At 34.7% G+C, this 20,368-nt stretch overlaps 1 protein-coding gene across 2 annotated transcripts in view; it reads right to left on the minus strand.

Annotated features, from left to right (window-relative positions):
• LRBA (LPS responsive beige-like anchor protein) overlaps positions 1-20,368 on the minus strand; it is a 756,763-nt gene that overhangs the window by 646,125 nt on the left and 90,270 nt on the right. For both annotated transcript variants that reach the window (XM_025385122.1, XM_025385123.1), the window contains 9 exons: positions 18,332-18,453; positions 18,115-18,241; positions 17,321-17,440; positions 15,894-16,040; positions 10,382-10,579; positions 10,057-10,190; positions 8,090-8,198; positions 7,636-7,788; positions 1,706-1,874 (listed from right to left, as the gene is read on the minus strand). In XM_025385122.1, the coding sequence (XP_025240907.1) occupies positions 1,706-1,874; positions 7,636-7,788; positions 8,090-8,198; positions 10,057-10,190; positions 10,382-10,579; positions 15,894-16,040; positions 17,321-17,440; positions 18,115-18,241; positions 18,332-18,453 (1,279 nt within the window). The remainder of the gene's footprint in view (positions 1-1,705; positions 1,875-7,635; positions 7,789-8,089; positions 8,199-10,056; positions 10,191-10,381; positions 10,580-15,893; positions 16,041-17,320; positions 17,441-18,114; positions 18,242-18,331; positions 18,454-20,368) is intronic.

Here is a 20,368-nt window from a genome sequence, read left to right on the forward strand (position 1 = left end):
TCTGACATCTCCTCTGCTTGGAAAAGTCCTTGGTCACACATGGCTCACATTAAATCAATTTTCATGTCTCAAACATATAATTTCCAAGTAGAAAGCTTTTGGAAACCAAACACTCATTGCTCTAAGATCCTAAGTTAGGAACCTGTTTGCTCATATATTTTATAATTTTCCCCCCACTAATCACTATTTACAGATAGTTCTTAGACCACCAAAGCATAGGACCACCATGACCTTGAACAGATCAATGAAAATAGGAAGAAAATTGTTTAAAATTTGTTCCATATGATTCCTAGACAAAAAAAAATAAGACTATAAGACTAGAGTTAGAATAGGATCACAAAATTTGTCCAGTTCTCTCATTTGAAGAATTAAGACTTTCCCAAGGTCACTAATCAGTTATAAAAGGCAGGCAAGAATACAAAACTAGCACCTAGGACAGTACATGCATGATACACCTACAGCACCATGAAATAGTCATGAGAAAATTCTGACCCGGTTCTAGATCCGCCACAACCTTGCCAGCTTAAAAAGTTCATAGCTTGCTAAATTACAGATACCAGATTCTCTGAGGCTAAACCAAGCTTATTTTGAAAGTGATATAAAAAGTAGTATGCCAATGTGAAAATCTTTGTAAATCACTAAACAACCAAAGCCTCTTACTATAATGAGAATGTATGTTATTGACTCCCCAGCATCTATTTCTTAATTTCAAGCAACACCCCTTAATTTTTACCAAGTGACTAAAGTCATCTTCACTTTCAGACCATGTCTTTCAAGGTAGGGGATGCCTCCATTTCTAAGCAATCAGAGCAATTACAACCACAGAAATGGGCACATGATATAATCAAAGCCAATGAGCAAGAGAGAGACTAAAAGAGACTTTCACTGGAAACACTTTATATAGGCAGATGCTCTTACACTGGTTTTAAGCTGTTATGGATGTGAAAGTGGACCAGCTGCTTACTACTACAAAGGGAGCGAGTATGTGAAAACAGTCATCACAGAAGAACTGGTAAACGCAGCGAGACAAATTCAGTCCTATGGTCATACTCAGAATACCTGTATCAAGTTGTATCTGAAACTGCCAGTTTACACGAGCTGATTACCTCCCTTTATGATGTAAGCCAATTCCAAGAAGACTGCTATAGTTACAAACAAAAGAGCCACTCTATGTCAAAAGTTTTATTTTGACCCCTTATATGAACTGCTGGTCATGTTGAATGAATATTACCCTTTCAGCAAGTTAGTCCTCATTATGTAAGAAAACAATTACTAATATTTTGTAATTTCATTATATCTTTAAGAGAAGATAACTCCTACTTTTGTAAGAAACCCCCATATTCCCAAAACATCATTTTCAAGGAATCTCATTGTGACAATCCATCTCGCATCAATTACTAAAAACTAATTAAAAATTTCTTGGCATTTTCAGTGCCTTACAACAACCATCCTAGTCATATCAGCTCCCCAAAAAACTCACATCAGCACAAGTAGTATTCTTCCATACAAGTAGCAAGTTATTAAACTCTAGAAACCACAATTTAGGACAAACTATTAACATTATCAATGAGATTAAAATAAAATTTTGCCATAATGGAATATAGAAAAGCTGCCCAAATATATGATCGTACTGGTTAAAACAAAAAGAAAAATTAAATCCTGATTTGCATTTGTGTAAACTAATATACAGACAGAAATTATATACCTAATCCTTTTGGGGTAATACCACTTCGATCCTGAGGATTCACTGCCCAGTAGTAGTACTTCAGCGTGTGCATGATGAGAAGCACTGTTCCAACTCTCCGAATGGTGTTATATATGTTGACTGTACCAATGAATTCCGTGGACAGATAAGTATAGAGCATCAATTGAACCTACAGAATAAAAATGAAGAACTTAGAGAACCCCACCAGCATTTTATCTGTTTCCAGTAACACTTTCAGGCTGTTTTATTTTCACCATGCTTCTTCCAAAAAGTAAAATGCTGAGCCTGATAATAATATTCATATTAGGTAACACATACCCATTGACACACAAGCACATGCACACACACTCCTTATAAAACCAAACCAGGTAATTTCTTCTTTTATAGAAGCATTATCAAATATGGAAACTTTTTGCTGCATTATTCCATGGAAATAACTTTGTGATTCCTATTTAGCAACCAGCAATTATTCCTAAGCATGTGTAACCTCTTTATAATAGACTTATTACTTATGCTATCTATGCATAGTTGTTTGAAAAATCTAGAATTTCTTTCAAATATAACATTTGCAGAAAATCAGGAGCTGAAATGACTCCAAAGAAAAAGTACTAGTAACGCAAAAGGAAAAAACAAATAGAACTAAACCAAAAGAAAACCATAGAAAAAGATAGAGTTTAACTGAGGAGTATTAGAAAAACAGAATTCTGTGACAGTAGCTCATTACAAGAAACATTCCAATCTAGCATTTTCATTATAACATTATAATCTCTCAACATGTGTAAAATGTCCCCTAACTTGGAAAGGATTCTACTAATCTCATTGATAAGTAGTTTAAAAAATACATAAGTTATATATTTTTATATTAACTTCAAAATATCACCTCTTCATATGTAAGAGAAAGAAATAATACAAGTGCTACCCCACCACTGCACATTTCATCTCAACAAAAAATTGGCCCACCCCAGTGGTTCACGCCTGAAATTTCAGCACGTTAGGAGGCTGAGGCGGGCAGATCACTTGAGGTCAGGAGTTTAAAAGCAGCCTGGCCAACATCGTGAAACTTCGTCTCTACCAAAAAATACAAAAATTAGCTGAGCATGGTGGTACACACCTGTAGTCCCAGCTACTCAGGAGACCGAGGCAGGAGAATCTCTTAAACCCAGGAGGTACAGACTGCAGTAACCCGAGATAGTGCCACTGCACTCCAGCCTGGGCGACAGAGTGAGACCCTGCCTCAAAAAAAAAATTTTTTTTTTAGTGAAATTATGGGTCTGAAACTCATCAACTATACTCCATTACTTAGAGCAGCAAAAATAACGACTGCTTTTGCTCTACTCTCATGTTGAAATCAAGAATTTTTCATTTTATTGCTAGACAGTATATTTTATAAGCTGAACAACTTTAAGTATAGGACATATATTCTGCCCTTGACCATAGACCAAACTACTGATCATTTATAATTGAACATTTATGTTACCTTCCTGGACAACAAGGGCATCTTCCTTTTCAAACCTGCAAGGTACCTCAGTGTCACCTAGGGACTTCTTTAGAGAGCAAAAAAGTAGGTACCTATCTTCCAGGTGCCCTACAGATAAACAATCAAGGCTAAATCAATTAGAGTGCCAGTGAACCTAGGGACTTCTTTAGAGAGCAAAAAAGTAGGTACCTATCTTCCAGGTGCCCTACAGATAAACAATCAAGGCTAAATCAATTAGAGTGCCAGTGAATAAATCTAACATGGTAAAAAGTGGCAGGTTCTGAACCACTTAAAAGCAGGGTTTGGAAGATCATTGTAATTCACAAAACCATATATGTGTCTATACGCATACATATACATTGTGATCTACTGATTTGCTGCAAAATGTTATTTTGATGTAGCTACTGCTGTTCAAATTGATAGACCCAATCCACTCCTCATTGAGACAATGTGACATGGCTCAAATTCTTAACCATGTTGTTTCAGTCCTTTAGCAAATATTTACATCTAACTATATGCATAACACTGTATCATGGAAATACAATGGCACGTATGCTGTCCCTAAGTAGCTGAAATACAATTGAAAAGATTAAAAAAAAAATACACTTATATTTAAGCAAAATAAATCAAAGATAATAAATATGCCCACCAAAACATGAAAAAGTCATGAAGCAATATGTAACTGAGTAACATACAGCTCTGAAATATTATTAATTCAGAGGACAGATAAATTATTATAGAATAAACTGAAATCGTAAAGAAAAGCTTCACTAAGAAAGTAGGCATTAAGATAGGCTTTGAAGATGAGTAGTAGAATAGACAGACAGAATACAAGAGAAAATTTCAAGCAAGAAAAATGATGGTTGAAATAAAGGTTTCCCTAGAGTTAGAACAACAGTTCTCAATCTTGACTGCACATTAAAATAACTGGAAAACTTTTTTTTTTTTTTTAATACTGATGCCTGAGTCCCATCTCAGTGAGGCAGGAGAATAGGGTCTAGAGGCAGGGAACCTAAGGACTTCCTAGAACTAAATCAAATGGAAACACTACAGCTATGACAAGAAATATCCTCTCCATTTACATAGGGCATACACCGAGTAAATGACTTTGTAACTTTACCGCATTGTCTTCATTTACATAGGGCCTACAGCAAGCAACCAGTGGAAACCTCTAGAAGTTATTTAAACCCCCGGAAATTCTGTAACAGGGCTCTTGAGCCCCTATGCTCAGGCCTGTTCCCACACTGTGGAGTGTACTTTCATTTTCAATCAATTTCTGCTTTTGTTCCTTCATTCTTCCTTTGCCTTGTGCATTTTGTCCAAATCTTTGTTCAAGACACCAAGAACCTGGACACCCTCCACCAGTAACACCATATTGATGAAATCAGAATCTGCAGTGGAAGTGGTGGGATTCTATATTTGTTTGTTTTTATAAACCTACCCCAACTTATTCTATTAGCAGTCAAGACTGAGAACCACCATTGTAGGGAAACCTTTTGGTACCTCCCTATCCACTGAGGATATTTCCATTTTTAAGCTAGAAAATCTAGAAATAATAATTGACATGAAGTCCTCAATGGGAAACCATTAAAACTTCTGGGGCTAAGGAATGATAAGAATCATATCTTAGGAAAATATTGGGGTTGGGCATGGTGGCTCAAGACTGTAATCCCAACACTTTCTGGGGCTGAGAGAGGAGGATTGCTTGAGGCCAGAAGTCTGAGACCAGCCTAAACAACAAAGCAAGACCCCGGTCTCTACAAAAAATGTAAAAAGTTAGCTGGGAATGGGAATGGTGGTGCACACCTGCAGTATCAGCTACTCAGGAGGCTGAAGCAGGAGGACTGATTGAGCCCAGGAGTTCAAGGTTGCACTGAGCCATGGCCATGCCACTGCACTCCACCCTGGATGACAGAACAAGACTCTGTCTCAAATAAAAAAAAGAACATGTTGGAACTCTGGCAGAATAGTGACAAGTTAGACAAAGAAATGGAAAACTGGAGAAAGTTAGTCTATTGAGAATGATACTGTGGTAAAAGAAAAATGAACAGAGGCTGGGCCTAATGGCTCACACCTGTGATCCCAGCACTCTGGGGGGCTGAGGCAGGTGGATCACTTGAGCCTAGGAGTTTGAGACCAGCCTGGGCAACATGGCAAAACATCATCTCTACAAAAAAATACAAAAATTAGCTGTGTGTGGTGGTACACAACTACAGTCCCAACTACTCAGGAGGCTGAGATGGGAGGATCACCTGGGCTGGGGAGGCAGAGGTTACAGTGAGCTGAGATCACACCACTGCACTCCCACTTTGGTGACACAGTGAGACCCTGTGTCAAAAAAATAAATAAATAGAATTTAGTAGCAACATATAGAGATGAATGAAAGACCTCAAGATTACTCATATGCTAATTATGAATAAACCTTCCCTCATTCACTCATTATGTACTCCAATAGCCACACAAATTGTGTGTTAACATCTGTCTTTCCCACTAAATCTAAATTCTACGAGAGCAAGTATCAAGTCTATCTTGTTCACCACCATAAAGTAGTCACTGAACAAATATCTGTTGAGTACACAAAGGACCATGGTAGACAAGAAAATTCATCTCTCCTGCTAGGTCATTAAAAAGATGGTCTCTGAGCAGATCTAAGATAAATGGAAACTACAAATCGCTGGTAGCTCCCTTTTCAAAAAGCAAAGCTTTTCACATCCACACATCCAGACCTTCAACTTTTACCCAGAGGTGGATTGACCATGAAGCTGATAAAGCTTAAACTTTATGACCACTGATCTATAAATGTTTCTTCCAAGACCCTAAACCTAATTTTGTATGCATTATATTGTATTCTTCTTAAAAAATTTCCCACATGATAAACATTTGACCTTCAAGTCAAACAAAATTTGGCTCTGCCCTTTTTTATGACTGTCTTTACAATAAAATAAAAGTGGATTAAACCCCTTGTGGATACATAAAGCAGATGGCTAAAACAGGAGAAAATGTTAATATTATCAACTCAACTGCAAATTCTAAAAAGGAAATTGAGGAAAGTTATTAAAAGTAGAAGATAAGATATAGGGTAAAATAATCCTAGGAAACTAAGAAAATCATAAGATGAATTTTTTTTAATTCCCTCCAACTAAGTATCTAATAAGAGGCTTTCTGACCACATCAAAAGAGACACAAAGCCTTACAAATATGCTGATCAGTAAGACAAAAAAGTGTCTAGTAAAAGATTTAAAAAGTAACTTGAAACAATCCTCAAAAAGAAATAAGACTGAGGGTCATGGAAGAAAATGAGGTCAAATTTGACCTGGAGATAAAAAAGCTACAACCTCCAGCTGCCTCTTTTGATTATTTCCAAATGGCAATCAGAGTCAGCAGCTGTTTTTCTCTTTAACATTTTAAAAGACCAGCTGAAAATAAGATATTAAGAGTCTAGAAAAGCAAAAAAAAAGTCTGCAGACTTTTTTCTGACAACTAGAATAAGTAGGTGCTATTCCAACTTAAACAATGATACACACTGCAAGTGGACCAAAAGGCAGAAGGGGAGAGAGGAAAACTGGGCTTGAAATAACACAACTTCTAACAAAAATTGTAGATAAGATAGATACAATTATGCAATTTAATAAAATGCTCTGTTTCAAGTTATGCTTAATACTGCCACTACTGAATTTTTAGGACAATGTATTACAACATTAGGATTTATTAAAGATTTTGTTCATACACCTTATCACAAATTCATTTACATTCACATAGAGCTAATTGGTTTGTTGTTACAAAACTGAAAAAAAAATTTGCACAAATGTTTTTATAATTTGAATTAATGTGAAACTAAAATGATTACATGAGACTAGTATATCATGCCTTCAAGGAAAAAGTGACATTTCAGCGGTACCTGTAAGAATGAAACTCAGTAGTTCATCACGTTGGAAGGCAAAAGTGTGAAGTAAAAAAGAGAGAGAGCAGGAGCAGGGTGAGTTCTTAAGAAACAGGAAAAAAAAAGAAAAAAATATATATGCATATTTACAACGGAACAAAGCTACAGTTACTAGGAAACATTATTAATTACATTAAAACTGTCTAACTTTGATTTACATTTAGTAAATGAAGTCTCTCTCAAATAAAACTTTATTTCATTTAATTTCAGAAAATAAGGACTATACCTGCATCTTTTAAATAATGACATTTACACAGAATATATTTTTTGTATGTGTGTATATATTCTTTGTATATATTAATACACACACACACACACACACACACACACATACACACACAGATTTGCAATTTTTCCTGAGGAGTAAAAAAGGATGCTTAGTCAAAAAAAGCAATCTACTGAAGTCTTGCAAAATAGTACATATAAAAAAGAAAATCCTCTTAATTATCACACTTCTCAAGCACAAAAACAGCAAAGATAGTAAAACAATATCAATATATAGATATATATTACCTTGGCTGGGGTATGAATCCATATGGCAGGATTAAGAAGAACGTGATCACACAACTGCTTGAGCAAGGGCATCCCATTCTGCAGATTACTCAGATATTTTGAAAATGCAAGGCAAAGTTCAAGTACTGCTCTGCTGACGTGAGATTTGGAAGACTGCAAAAAAGGTAGTTCAAATGTTATCACAAATTCAAGTCAAAGCAAGTGAATTACAGGCTATCCCTACCAGGAAAAAAGTTGGCCCACAAATTATGCTCAAAGTTAAAGATGCCATGAAGCTCACTATCACATTTGTTTAATAGAGGAATGGAGGCAAGGTAAAACAAAAAAATGTTATTTTAGTTTAGGTAATTTTCTGTAACCAAGGAGACATTCTTGCAGACAGAATTCCTTGGCCACTTAGAGAACAAATGTATGGCCTGTAAATTAAGAATCAAAAACATAAAATATACTTTACCTTTTCAAGGCTATATCCTATTACCAAGAAGCCCTTACAGGCAAGCATCTGCTCCTGCATAGCAATTGAGTTCTTCAACAATTCCATGATAAAGGCCAGCAAGGTTGAACTACAATTTTTTAAAAAGGCAATGATTAAAAAACATATTCTATTTTTTTAAATTAGGTTAGATAGATGTAACCCTTCCATTCACCTTAATAAAAAGTTCTCCATTTCAAAGAAATTGAAGCTCCACTAAAACTGCTTCCAACATTACATCAGAACTAGAATTTTAATGTAGGACTAGGAGTTACTCAAATATTTATTTCATATACTTTATCCCAAACACATTAATAGGTGAATTACTTAGAAACAATGACAAATGTGCATGATATAGAGAAAAATGAGCAACTTCCAAAACAACCAATAACAAATACTTATTAAAAATATAGTAAGGCCTCAAAGAACAGATATAACTTAGATAAGCAAGCATATTCAACTTTGAAGTGTTAGGGGCCAAAAGGTGAGAAAAGACAGTGGAGCAAAAAGAGTAAGGTATAAATCCTCAAAATGTGTTAGGGCTCCAGACTTGCCCAGTCTGAATGGAGCAGAGGGCACATGAAGAGAAAGATGAGAAAGTTAACTTGGAGGCAAATCTGAGGTCGTTGAACACTAATTTAAGAAGTTTGTTCATTATCCCAACAACAAAATTGTAATTCTTCAGTCAGTCTTGAACACTTTTAAAACTGAACAGGGGCTACAACCATGCTCTACTACCTACAATTTTTAAAGATTCCCAGAAGGGAAAGGAATAAGGTCAGTTGTTACTGCCTTCTCAGAGAGAAGTCCCACCAAAAAAAAAAAAACAGAGAGAGAAAGCATGACCGGCAGCCAATCTCCACCCCCACATCAGTGCTTTCACTGCCAGCAATTTCAATAAGGGGGGGGGGGGGAGGGGGGGGGGGGGGTGGGGGGGGGGAGGGAGGAAGGAAGGGAGGGAGGGAGGGAGGGAGGGAGGGAGGGGGAGGGGGAGGGGGAAGGGGAGGCGAGGGGAGGGCATGGGATGGGGAAAACTGTAAGTAAGCCCTGTTAGAACATAGAACAAAACAATTCTATAAAGTATTAATATGTCAGGGTAATTTTCTATTTTTTAAAATATAAGTTGACAAATACTAGATTTGATAACTTTTTCTTTTTAAAAAAAAATTGTTACCTGAAAAGAATCAGGACAAAACTATTCCATTATTATACACATTGGTGGTAGACATCAAGTTACATATAAAAGCAAAAATCAAAGGGAGAATTTCAAAATGAGAGAATGTAAAAGTCATTTAAATTTCTCAAGTAACAAATGAAACAATAATTTCACTACAAATGAAACAATAATTTCACTATATATAGTTTCACTAGAATATACAGCCATGAGAAATTTAAACTCCTTTCCCACATCCCTTTGTCTTTTTTAGACTCAGGACTACAACACAAGAGACAAAAATGTGCTAAATGTACAATCTAAGTTTTTTTTAAAAAAGACTAATTCACTTCAGATAACGCTATTAAAATTTTTGGCTTCTGATTACATAAATGCAATCAGTAATAAATAATTAAAATATGAAAAGTTCCATAATAAATCATTACCAAATAATTTAAAATATTTCAGAAATTAAAAATTTCTTATTGTATTATGGGTAGTAAAAAAATTTAAAATTTAGACAAAAAAAATGTATTTATTTTTGAGTAACCCATTATTGCCATTTATAACATTATTCTAAAACCAATTTACTGTGTTTCTTACAGCTTCCATATTTCCTACTGATAAACAAGAACTTAATACTGACATAATTAATATGGTCTTGTAATAGTTTATAGTTCACAAGTTTCTTTAAATTATTTTGACCCTACAACAAAACGTGAGAGACAAAATATTGTATAGCTCAACAGTGATGAAAGTAACCCTCACAGCAAATTAAAGAAACAAAGGCACTCACCATATAGTCAAATCAACCTCATCAGACAAATATTGCCTGTAATCCAACTGTGCAAAAAGTGGAAATAGTACTTGTACTCCTCCAATTGAATGCATTGCACTTTGGATGGAATGTGTTAAAACTGCCTTTACATCCTTGTAAGATCAAAAACACAGTAAAGACTTCAATGATTTCTTTTCCAAAACAATTAAAAATAAGGCACAACAATAAATGCAGAAACACTAAAATGTGACATTCCATGTATTTAACAGAAGCTACCAAATACATCTCAATAACACATCAAAAATTACCAATATAAATTTTCTTCAAAGATCACAGTTAGTACCTGGAGCATGAGAGCATGTGGTGAATGAACAAAAATTGAAGGGTTGTCCTTAGGAGATGATTCAAGGCAAAGTTGGGCATCTGTAGCCCGTGGATTGTACGTGAACGCAATGGCACTAGAGAGTTTCCCATCGTACAATAGAAGTTTGTGATGCTCAGCTAGGAAAAGGTCGCTTTCTGCTTTGAATTTAAATGTACCCTAAGAATTAATTAAAAACAGTTAAATAGCATGCCACAAAAAGAGAATCTAAGTACAAATCAATACAGGTGTAAAATTTTAAGGAGGAAGACCGTTGATAATCTTTTAACAGTATCATGTAAGAGGACCCCTCTTTGTTTACTTCTAAAATTGGCTGAATTTAATGATACAATGGAAATCAAGTCAACTTGACATTAAAACCTTACCTTAAAAAGGTAAAAGTGACCAACAGATCACATTTTATCTTTTTTTCTTATACTTTTTTTAAAATTGTGGTCTAAAGTATATAATATACAACTTACCATCGTAAGTATTTTTAAGTGTGTAATTGAGGAACATTAACTGTATTCATATTGCTAAACAGCAAATCTCTAGAACTTCTATATCTTGCAAAACTGAAACTCTGTAGCCATTTAACAACTCCCCATTTCCTGCTCCCCACCAGTCCCTGACTATCACAATTCTACTTTCTGTTTCTACGAGTTGGACTCTTAGATCCCTCATATAAGTGGAATCATACAGTATTTGCCTTTTTGTGACCAAAGCATTTCATTTAGCACAATGTCTTCATAGTTCCTCCATGTTTTAGCTGATGACAGGATTTCCTTGTTTTTTAAGGTTGAATAATGGTCCTGTGTGTTTATGTGTGTTGTCTGTCACATTTTCTTTATCCATTCATCTGCTACTGGACATCTGGGTTACTTCTATTTCTGAGTTATTGAAAATATTACTATGAACATGGGTGGGCAAATATCTCCTTGTGACCCTATTTCTTGTGTGAAAATATGTCTCCATGATCCTCTTTACAATTATTTTGTATATATCCCATAAGTGAGATTACTGGATCACATGGAAGTTCTATTTTTAATTTTTTGAGGAACCTCATATTGTTGTCCACAGCAGCTGCACCATTTTTCATTCCCCTCAACAGTGCACAAAAGTACCAATTTCTCCACATTCTCAACAACACTTGTTATTTTCTGTTTTCTTTCTTAAAGAGTCATCCTAAATGGTGAGGCGATAGTTCGTTGTAATTTAAATTAGCATTTTTCTAATGTCTAGTGATATTGAGCATCTTTTCGTATGTTCATTGGCTATTTTCATATCTTCTTTAAAGAAATGTCTACTCAACTCTTTTATGCGTTTTTAATTGTTTTGTTGTTGTTGTTGAGTTGCAGGATTCATATATTCTGGATATTAATCCCTTATCAGATATATGATTGCTAAATATTTTCTCTCACTCTGTAGGTTACCTTTCCACTCTGCTGGATATTTCCTTTGATGTTCAGAACTGTATAACTTTGACATCATCTTATTTGTCTGTTTTTGCTTTGGTTGCCTGTGCTTTTGGTATCACAATCAATCAAGAAATCACTGCCAAATTCAATGTTGTAAAGCTTTTCCCTTATGTATTCTTTCAGGAGTTTTATAGTTTTACATGTTACTTTTAGGTCTTTAATCCATTTTCAGCTCATTTTTATATACAACATATAATATGAATTAAGTATAAAACTTTTTTTTCTTATTTTTCGCATCTGGATATCCACTTTTCCCAACATCATGTGTCGAACACACTGTCCTTTCCCCAATATGTGGCCTTGCCTCACTTGTCAAAGATCATCTGACCTTATATGCAAAAGTTAATTTCTGGACACTATATTGTGTTCCTTCGGCGTATGTGTCTAAGCAAGTCTAACACTGTTTTCATTATGTATTATAGCCTTGTAATAAATTTTGAAATCCAGGAGAGTAAAGCCTGCAACTTCGTTCCCCTTTTTAAAGACTGTTTTGGCTACTGAGAATCCCTTGAGATTCCATATTAATTTTAGAATTGTGTTTCTATTTATGCAAAAAAATGCCATTGGTATTTTGATAAGAACTGCACTGAATCTGTAGATTGCTTTAGGTAGTATGGATTTTTAACATATTAAATCTTTCACAAGATGAACAAGGGATGTCTTTACATTTCTTTGGGTCTCTTTAATTTTGTCAGCAACATTTTGTACTTTTCAGTGTACAACTCTTTTGCCTCCTTGGTGGAGTCAGGGTACAGCTCTTTTGCCACTTTGGTTGAGTTTATTTCTAAGTATGTTATCCTTTTTGATGCTATTTTAAAAGAAATTGTGTAATTTTCAAACTGTTCATTATTACTTCATTATTGCTACATAGAAACACAATTGATTTGTGTGTATGATTTTGTGCCTTACAACTCTGCTGAATTCATTTCCTAGTCCTAACAGTTTTTGGTGAAATCTTTAGGGATTTTTAGATACAAGGTCATGCCATATACAAACAGATCATTTTACTTGTTCCCTTCCAATTTAGTTGCCTTTTCTTTCTTTTTCTTGCCTAATTGCTCTAACTGGATTTCCAAATACTATGTTGAATAGAAATGGAAAGAATAAGCATCCTTGCTTTGTTCCTGATTTTAGAGGAAAAACTGTCTATTTTTCACTGTTCAGTTAGTCATGGGCTCTTCATATATAATACTTCATTATGTTGAGGTAGTTTCCTTCTATTCATAGATTGTTGAGTGTTTTGTTTTGTTTTTTTTAAATCAAGAAAGAGTGTTGAATTTTGTCAAATGCTTTTTCTGTATCAGTTGATATATGACCATATAAATTTTGTAATTCACTGTTAATGTGGTACATTGCATTGACTGATTTTCATGTTGAACCATCTTTGCATTCCAGAAACAAATCTTAAATTGACAATGTGTATCATTCTTTTAATGTGCTGTTAAATTCAATTTCTTAGTGTTTTATTGAGGATTTTTCCATCAATATTCATCAGGGATATTGGTCTATAGTTTTCTTTCTTTTACTATCTTGATCTGGCTTTGGTATCAGGGTAACACTGGCCTCATAAAATCAGTTTGAAAATGTTCCCTCCTCTTAAAATTTTTGTAAATTTGAGGAGAACTGGTGTTAATTCTTCTTCAAATAACTGACAGCATTCTCCAGTGAAGCCATCTAGTCCTCAGCTTTCTTTGTTGAAAAGTTTTTTATTATTGGTTCAATCTCCTTACTAGCTACAGGTCTTTTCAGATTTTTAAAATTTATTCTTGATTCAGTCTCAGTAGGATGTATGTTTCTAGAAAATTATCCATTTCTTCAAAATTATCCAATTTGTTGGCATACTTTTCATAGCATTCTCTTATAATTCTATTTCTGCGGCATGTTATAATGCCTCCTCCTTAATTTCTGATTTTACTTATTTATGTACTCTTTTTTTTCCTTAGTCTTCATAAGAATTTGTCAATTTTGTTGATGTTTAATAAAAAAAAAAAAAAAAAAGACCTGTTAGTTTCACTGATTTTTTCTCACTACTTTTCTATTTTCTATTCCAAGGGTCCCTAACCAGGTATATAACCTATTAGGAACAACAGCAAGAAGTGAGCGGGGGCAAGCAAGCCAAGCTTCATCTGTATTTACAGCCACTCCCTATCACTCACATTACTGCCTGAGCTCCACCTCCTGTCAGATCAGATTTTTATAGGAAGGTGAACCCTATTGTGAACTGTACATGCAAGGGATCTACATTGCGTGCTCCTTATGAGAAATTAATACCTGATAATCTGTCACTGTCTCCCATCAACCCTGGATGGGACCGTCTAGTTGCAGGAAAACAAGCTCAGGACTCCCACCGATTCTACATTATGGTGAGTCGTATAATTATTTCATTATATATTACAATGTAATAATAACAGAAATAAAGTGAACAATAAATGTAATGCATTTGAATCATCCCAAAACCATCCCTGTTGTGCCCCCACCACCCATGGTATGTGGGAAAACTGTCTTCCATGAAACTGGTCTCTGGGACCAAAAAGGTTGGGGACTGCTGTTCTAGTTCATTTATTTCTGCTCAGATTTTTACCACTTCCTTCTATCTGCTAACACTGACTTTATTTGTTCTTTTTCCAGTTCTATACTGTATAAATTAGGTTGCTGATCTGAGATCTTTCTTATCAGTCATTATCACCATAATCTTCTCTCTTAGACTGAGGTTACTGAATCCCATAAGTTTTGGTAGGTTGTGCTTATATTTTGATTTGTCTCAAGATATTTTCAAATTTTCCTTGTGATTTATCTTTGACCCAATGGCTGTTTTAAGTGTGTTGTTTAATTTCTACATGTTGGTGGACTTTCCAGTTTTTCTTTGGCAACTGGTTTCTAGTTTCATTTTACTGTGGTCAAAAAAGATACTTGGTATAATTTCAATCTTAACTTTGTTGACACTCACTTTGTGGCATAACACATGTCTATCCTGGAGAATGTTCCATGTGTGCTTAAGAAGAATGCAGGCCAGGCGCAGTGGCTCACACCTGCAATCCCAGCACTTTGGGAAGCCAAGGCGGGAGGATCATCTGAGGTCAGGAGTTTGAGACCAGCCTGACCAAAATGGCAAAACCCCATCTCTATTGAAATTACAAAATTAGCCAGGTGTGGTGCCACATGCCTGTAATCCCAGCTACTTGGGAGACTGAGGCAGGAGAATCGCTTGAACCCAGGAGGTGGAGGTTGCAATGAGCCAAGATCGTGCCATTGCACTCCAGCCTGGGCGACAAGAGCAAAACTCTGTCCCCAAAAAAAAAAGAAGAAGAAGAAGAATGCACATTCTGCTGTTGTTTCATCGAGCGTTATGTATATTACTGCTAAATACATTGGGCTGCACTGCTGTTCAAGTCTTCTGTTTACTTATTGATCTTCTGTCTGGTTGTTCTATTCATTATTGAAAGTTGAATACTGAAGTCTCCTACTATCATGGTGTTGCTAGCTTTTCTTCTAATTCTATCAAAGTTTGCTTCACATATTTGAGAGCGCTGATGTTAGGTACATATATTTATATTTGTCCTATCTTTCTGGCGAACTGACCCTATCATCATAAAACGTCCTTGTCTCTTTTGACAGTTTTTGACTTAAAGTCTATTTTGTCTAATTTAAGTAGGCTACTCCTACTCTTTTCTGGTTACCGTTTGCACACATCTCTTTTGTTGTGGGTACATTTTAGGTGTATATATTTGTGGGGCCCATAAGATGTTTTAATACAGTCATGCAACGTGCAATAAGCACATCATGGAGAATGGATATCCATCCCTTCAAGCATTTATCTATTTAGTTGAAAATCATCCAATTACACTATTTTAAAATGTACAGTTTTTATTGATTATAGTCACCCTACTGTGGTATCAAATAGTAGGTCTCATTTTTTTTTTTTTTTTTGTATCTATTAACCAAACTCTGCATGTATAACCCACCTTCAAATCAAGCTGAACTAACATTGGTTAAGCACAAAACAGTAAGTAAACTACCTTGTATCCCAGGCCCAACTGATAAATAGCAAATATCTGAGCTGCATTAAGAGCTTCACTGAAAAGGTAAACTGCAGTCATCTGGCCACAGAATACTCTATTAGCATCTGCTGTTTCTGATGAGCCCAGGAAACATTTGTCAAAGGTCTGTAAAGGAAAAAAAAAAAGGAATTAGAAAAAAAAAAAACTCCAAAAATAATAAAAACCTATATTATCACAAATGTGTTGTCCATTCTAAACTGTATCTAAATAGACTAAAATAATTTATACCATAAAACCATTAGAAAGAATGTTGAAAAATGTGTATGTAATGATATTAGGGGATATAGAAAAGTTTGCAACACGTGTGTTACAAGCCAACCCACCTAGATCAAATCCCTGCATCCTATGCCACTGAGTATGGCAAGTTACTTAACCTCTTTGTACTTCACCAATCTCTAAAATGAAGATTATAATAATGCTTATCTTGCAAGGTTGCTGGGGCTTTTTGAAAATAAAGCTATTTATTACAATGCCTGGAATACAAAAAGCACTCAGTAAAAGTTAATGTAAGAAAAAACAGGTTACAAAACGATACTTACATACGAGCCCTTTTTTGTATTAAAAAGGAGCTAACATTTACTGAGCACTCATTCTGCATAAGGCACTCTGGTAACAGATTTATGGATATTATTTAATATCATTTAATCAGATGATAACTTTCTGAGGTATTAATTATTTTATGTCCATTTTCAGGAGGAAAAATACTAAGGCCTAATATTTAGGTAAGGTCATACAGTCAATAAACGACAGAGTTGAGATTCAAACCTAAGTCTGTCTGATTCAGGACCCTGATCTCTTAAGGTTAGCATTACAAAATATGTATATATGTGTAGCAAAGGATATGAAAAGAGGAGTTAATGGTGTATGGGTAATATGCTTTATGTTCATTTTCCTGCTCTGTATTTTTCAAGTTTTTATTAAAAAAAAATAATTACAGGAAAAACATTGGAAATTTCATTCTAACCTATAGATTTATTTTTGAAACCTGTAAATGTTACAACATACTAGTTATCTATAGCAGTTAGAATTATATACAAGATTTATAAGCATGCATCATTTAACTAATTCAGAAAAATGATCAGAACCCTATAGTGGAGGTCTCGTTCATTTTGATAAATGAACCAATGACCCACTCCCCAGATATAGCCACTGTTAGCTATAAATCCTCATTTCTACCTATACGGAATAATTTTATAACAAGGATTAATATTTTAGTGACACATTAAGTTCTATTAACAAATTAACATGCTAGCCAAATTATGTTTATAAAAATCTACCATTGTAATATTTTGAATTTTATATTCAAGTTGTAAAACTTTTTCTTGTTTAAAAAATTCATGCTTTTAAAATCATTTTTTTCATTGCAACATTTTGAAACTACTTACATCACTAGTGTTGACAAACCATGTTATCTCTCCATAGGAAGCCAGTTCACCATTCACATAACATCGAAGTTCACTATTCTTCCATCGGTTATAGATGTGCACTATGGTAACCATATACCACTGAAGAAGCAAAAAACAGTTAAAAATACAAAGATAACAATTATCCCAATAACGCAACCATATTGATGAGTAAAAGTTAAATGATAAGTTGTAATTCAACCTAAAAATAAAACAAGACTACCTTTGTTAAATTCAATATTTACCTTCTGGAACAATTATCTATTCATGGGCCTTTCAACTGATAAGAACTTAATCACTAGATTATTTTTCCAGCTTCTTATTATGGAAGTTTTCAAACATACCCCAAAAATCTGAAAATCAAGTACAAACACCCCCTTTTCGCACCACCTAGATTCCACAATTGTCAAATTTTTGCCATATTTGCTTAATCTATCTGACTACCTATCTACCTATACATTTTGTTGATGAACCATTTATTAACCGCTAAGTTTTAAGGTACAAAAGCAAACACATATTAAATTTGCAACAGTAAAATAAATGCCATAGATATTTCCTATTTGTGTCTCCCTTGATCTCCATAAATAACTAAATTTGCAATCTTTTTCATATCCAAATCAGAGAGGTCAATTATCCAGTGATTTACACTTCATCTTTTGAAACAGTAAAAATGGAGTTGTGCTTTAGCATGTTATTATATGAATAACATTAAAACTAAGCATTTTGATGACTAGCATAGCTTGTTAACATAACTATGACTCAATAAGATCATGTACCTTTTGTGGCTTGAAATCAAATTTCACACAATGTTGAAAGCCTTTTCCTTTTGACTTTATTGATGTTATAATCAAACAGCCTCCAACAAAATGAGCAGAATAGCCAAGACCTTTGCTGGTTCTGAAACTATAAAGATTAGGTTTTCATTTTACCTCTAAATATTCTTCTCAGTTTCAAAGTAAGGTTTTAACACTAATCAGTTACATAAATACATACCAATACAAATACGGTTTATCCTTATCTACATTGATGTTATTTACAGGATCCATTCTAAGCCATGTATGAAATGTAAAACCATTCTGGTATGGCCATTTGGCTATAGGAGGTAATGCAATAGCCTAAAGGAAAGAAACTTTGAGTTATTAACTCACGTGAAACCCCGTATTATTAAAATCATGAAAATAAGACTTTGCAATGCTACATATATTTGTACTACATCACATTACTTTATGTCACAATCAAAATATCTGAAAGAAGACTCTTTATCTGGAAGAAGACTTGTAGTAAATTTTTAATTTTCCCTAATACATAGTAATGTTAATTAAATGAAAAAAATTCAGTGTAACCTGGACACATGAATCTTGTATTCTTCATTTCTTAAAATGAACATATCCACAGAGATTCAAATTAAAAGAGATAGGAAGTGATAACAAATTGGAAATTTGATGAAACTTTAAGGTATTAGAATAGAGAAAGATGGACAGGAATGGAAAGAGAAAACAGAAAAACTTGGTATATGCTGCTTTTATAAAACTATAAATATAAAACTGAAGAAGATTAGTTCATAATATTTTTATTCAGAGGTCAATATACAAATGGCTTTACCACTTGGTTTAGATTTTTATTTAAAAGATCATACTACATAATAAAAGGATCTTGTATAGCCAAAACAATCTTTAAAAAGAATAGGCCAGACACAGTGGCTCACGCCTGTAATCCCAGCACTTTGGGAGGCCAAGGCGGGTGGATAACCTGAGGTTAGGTGTTCAAGACTGGCCTGACTAACATGGTGAAACCCTGTCTCTACTAAAACAACACAAAAATTAGCCAGTCATGGTAGTGGGTGCCTGTAATCCCAGCTACTCAGGAGGCTGAGGCAGGAGAATTGCTTGAACCCACGAGGCGGAGGTTGCAGTGAGCCGAGATCGTGCCATTGCACTCCAGCCTGGGTGACAAGAACAAAACTCCATCTCAAAAAAAAAAGAAGAAGAACAAAGTTAGAGGACTCATACTACCAATTTCAAAACCTACCATTAATATAAAGTAACAGGGATGAAGACTGTGGTATTAGCATCAGGCCCTGGTGTCCTTTGGTTAGGCAAATCCTTATTATGCCACCAAAAGGACAAGTGACAAAAGAAAAAATATATACATTGGACTTTATTAAAATTAAAACCTGTGCTTTAAGGAACACTATCAAAAAAGTGAAAAGACAAGCCACAAGAATGGAGTAAACATTTGCAAACTGAATAAATGATAAAGGACTTGTAACCAAAATATATAAAGTACTCCTACAACTCAATAATAAAAGGACAAGTAAAATTTTAAAATGGGCAAAAGATCTCAATATAAATGTTTCCAAAGAAGATATACAAATAGCCAATAAAAACATAAAAAGATGCTCAATATCATTAGTCATAAAGGAAATGCAAATCAAAACTACAATGAGATACCACTTCATACCAACTAGGATAGCTATTAATACAATCACAGAGACAGATATTGGCCGGGTGCGGTGGCTCACGCCTATAATCCCAACACTTTGGGAGGCTGAGGCAGATGGCTCACTTGAGGTCAGGAGTTCAAGACCAGCATGGCCAATATGGTGAAATCCCGTCTCTATGAAAAAATACAAAAATCAGCTAGGCATGGTGGTATGCACCTGTAATCCCAGCTACTCAGGAAGCTGAGACACAAGAATCGCTTGAACCGGGGAGGCGGAGGTTGCAGTGAGCCAAGAGCACACCAGTGCATTGCAGTCTGGGTGACAGAGCAAGACTCCATCTCAAAAACAAAAAAAATAGACATTAACCATGTTGGCAAGGATGTAGAGAAATTTGACCCTTATACATTGCTAGTGGAATCATAAAATGTTACAGCTACTTTGAAAAATAGTCTGCAAGTTCATCAAAATGTTAAACAAAGACCATACAACCCAGTCTAGAGATGGGGACATTAAAACATATGTCCACACATAAAATTGTACACTAATGTCCATAGCAGTATTATTCATAGTAGCCCAAAAAGTGAAAA

The sequence above is a fragment of the Theropithecus gelada genome, chromosome 5 (genome assembly GCF_003255815.1).
Source record: "Theropithecus gelada isolate Dixy chromosome 5, Tgel_1.0, whole genome shotgun sequence".
Classification (NCBI taxonomy): domain Eukaryota; kingdom Metazoa; phylum Chordata; class Mammalia; order Primates; family Cercopithecidae; genus Theropithecus; species Theropithecus gelada.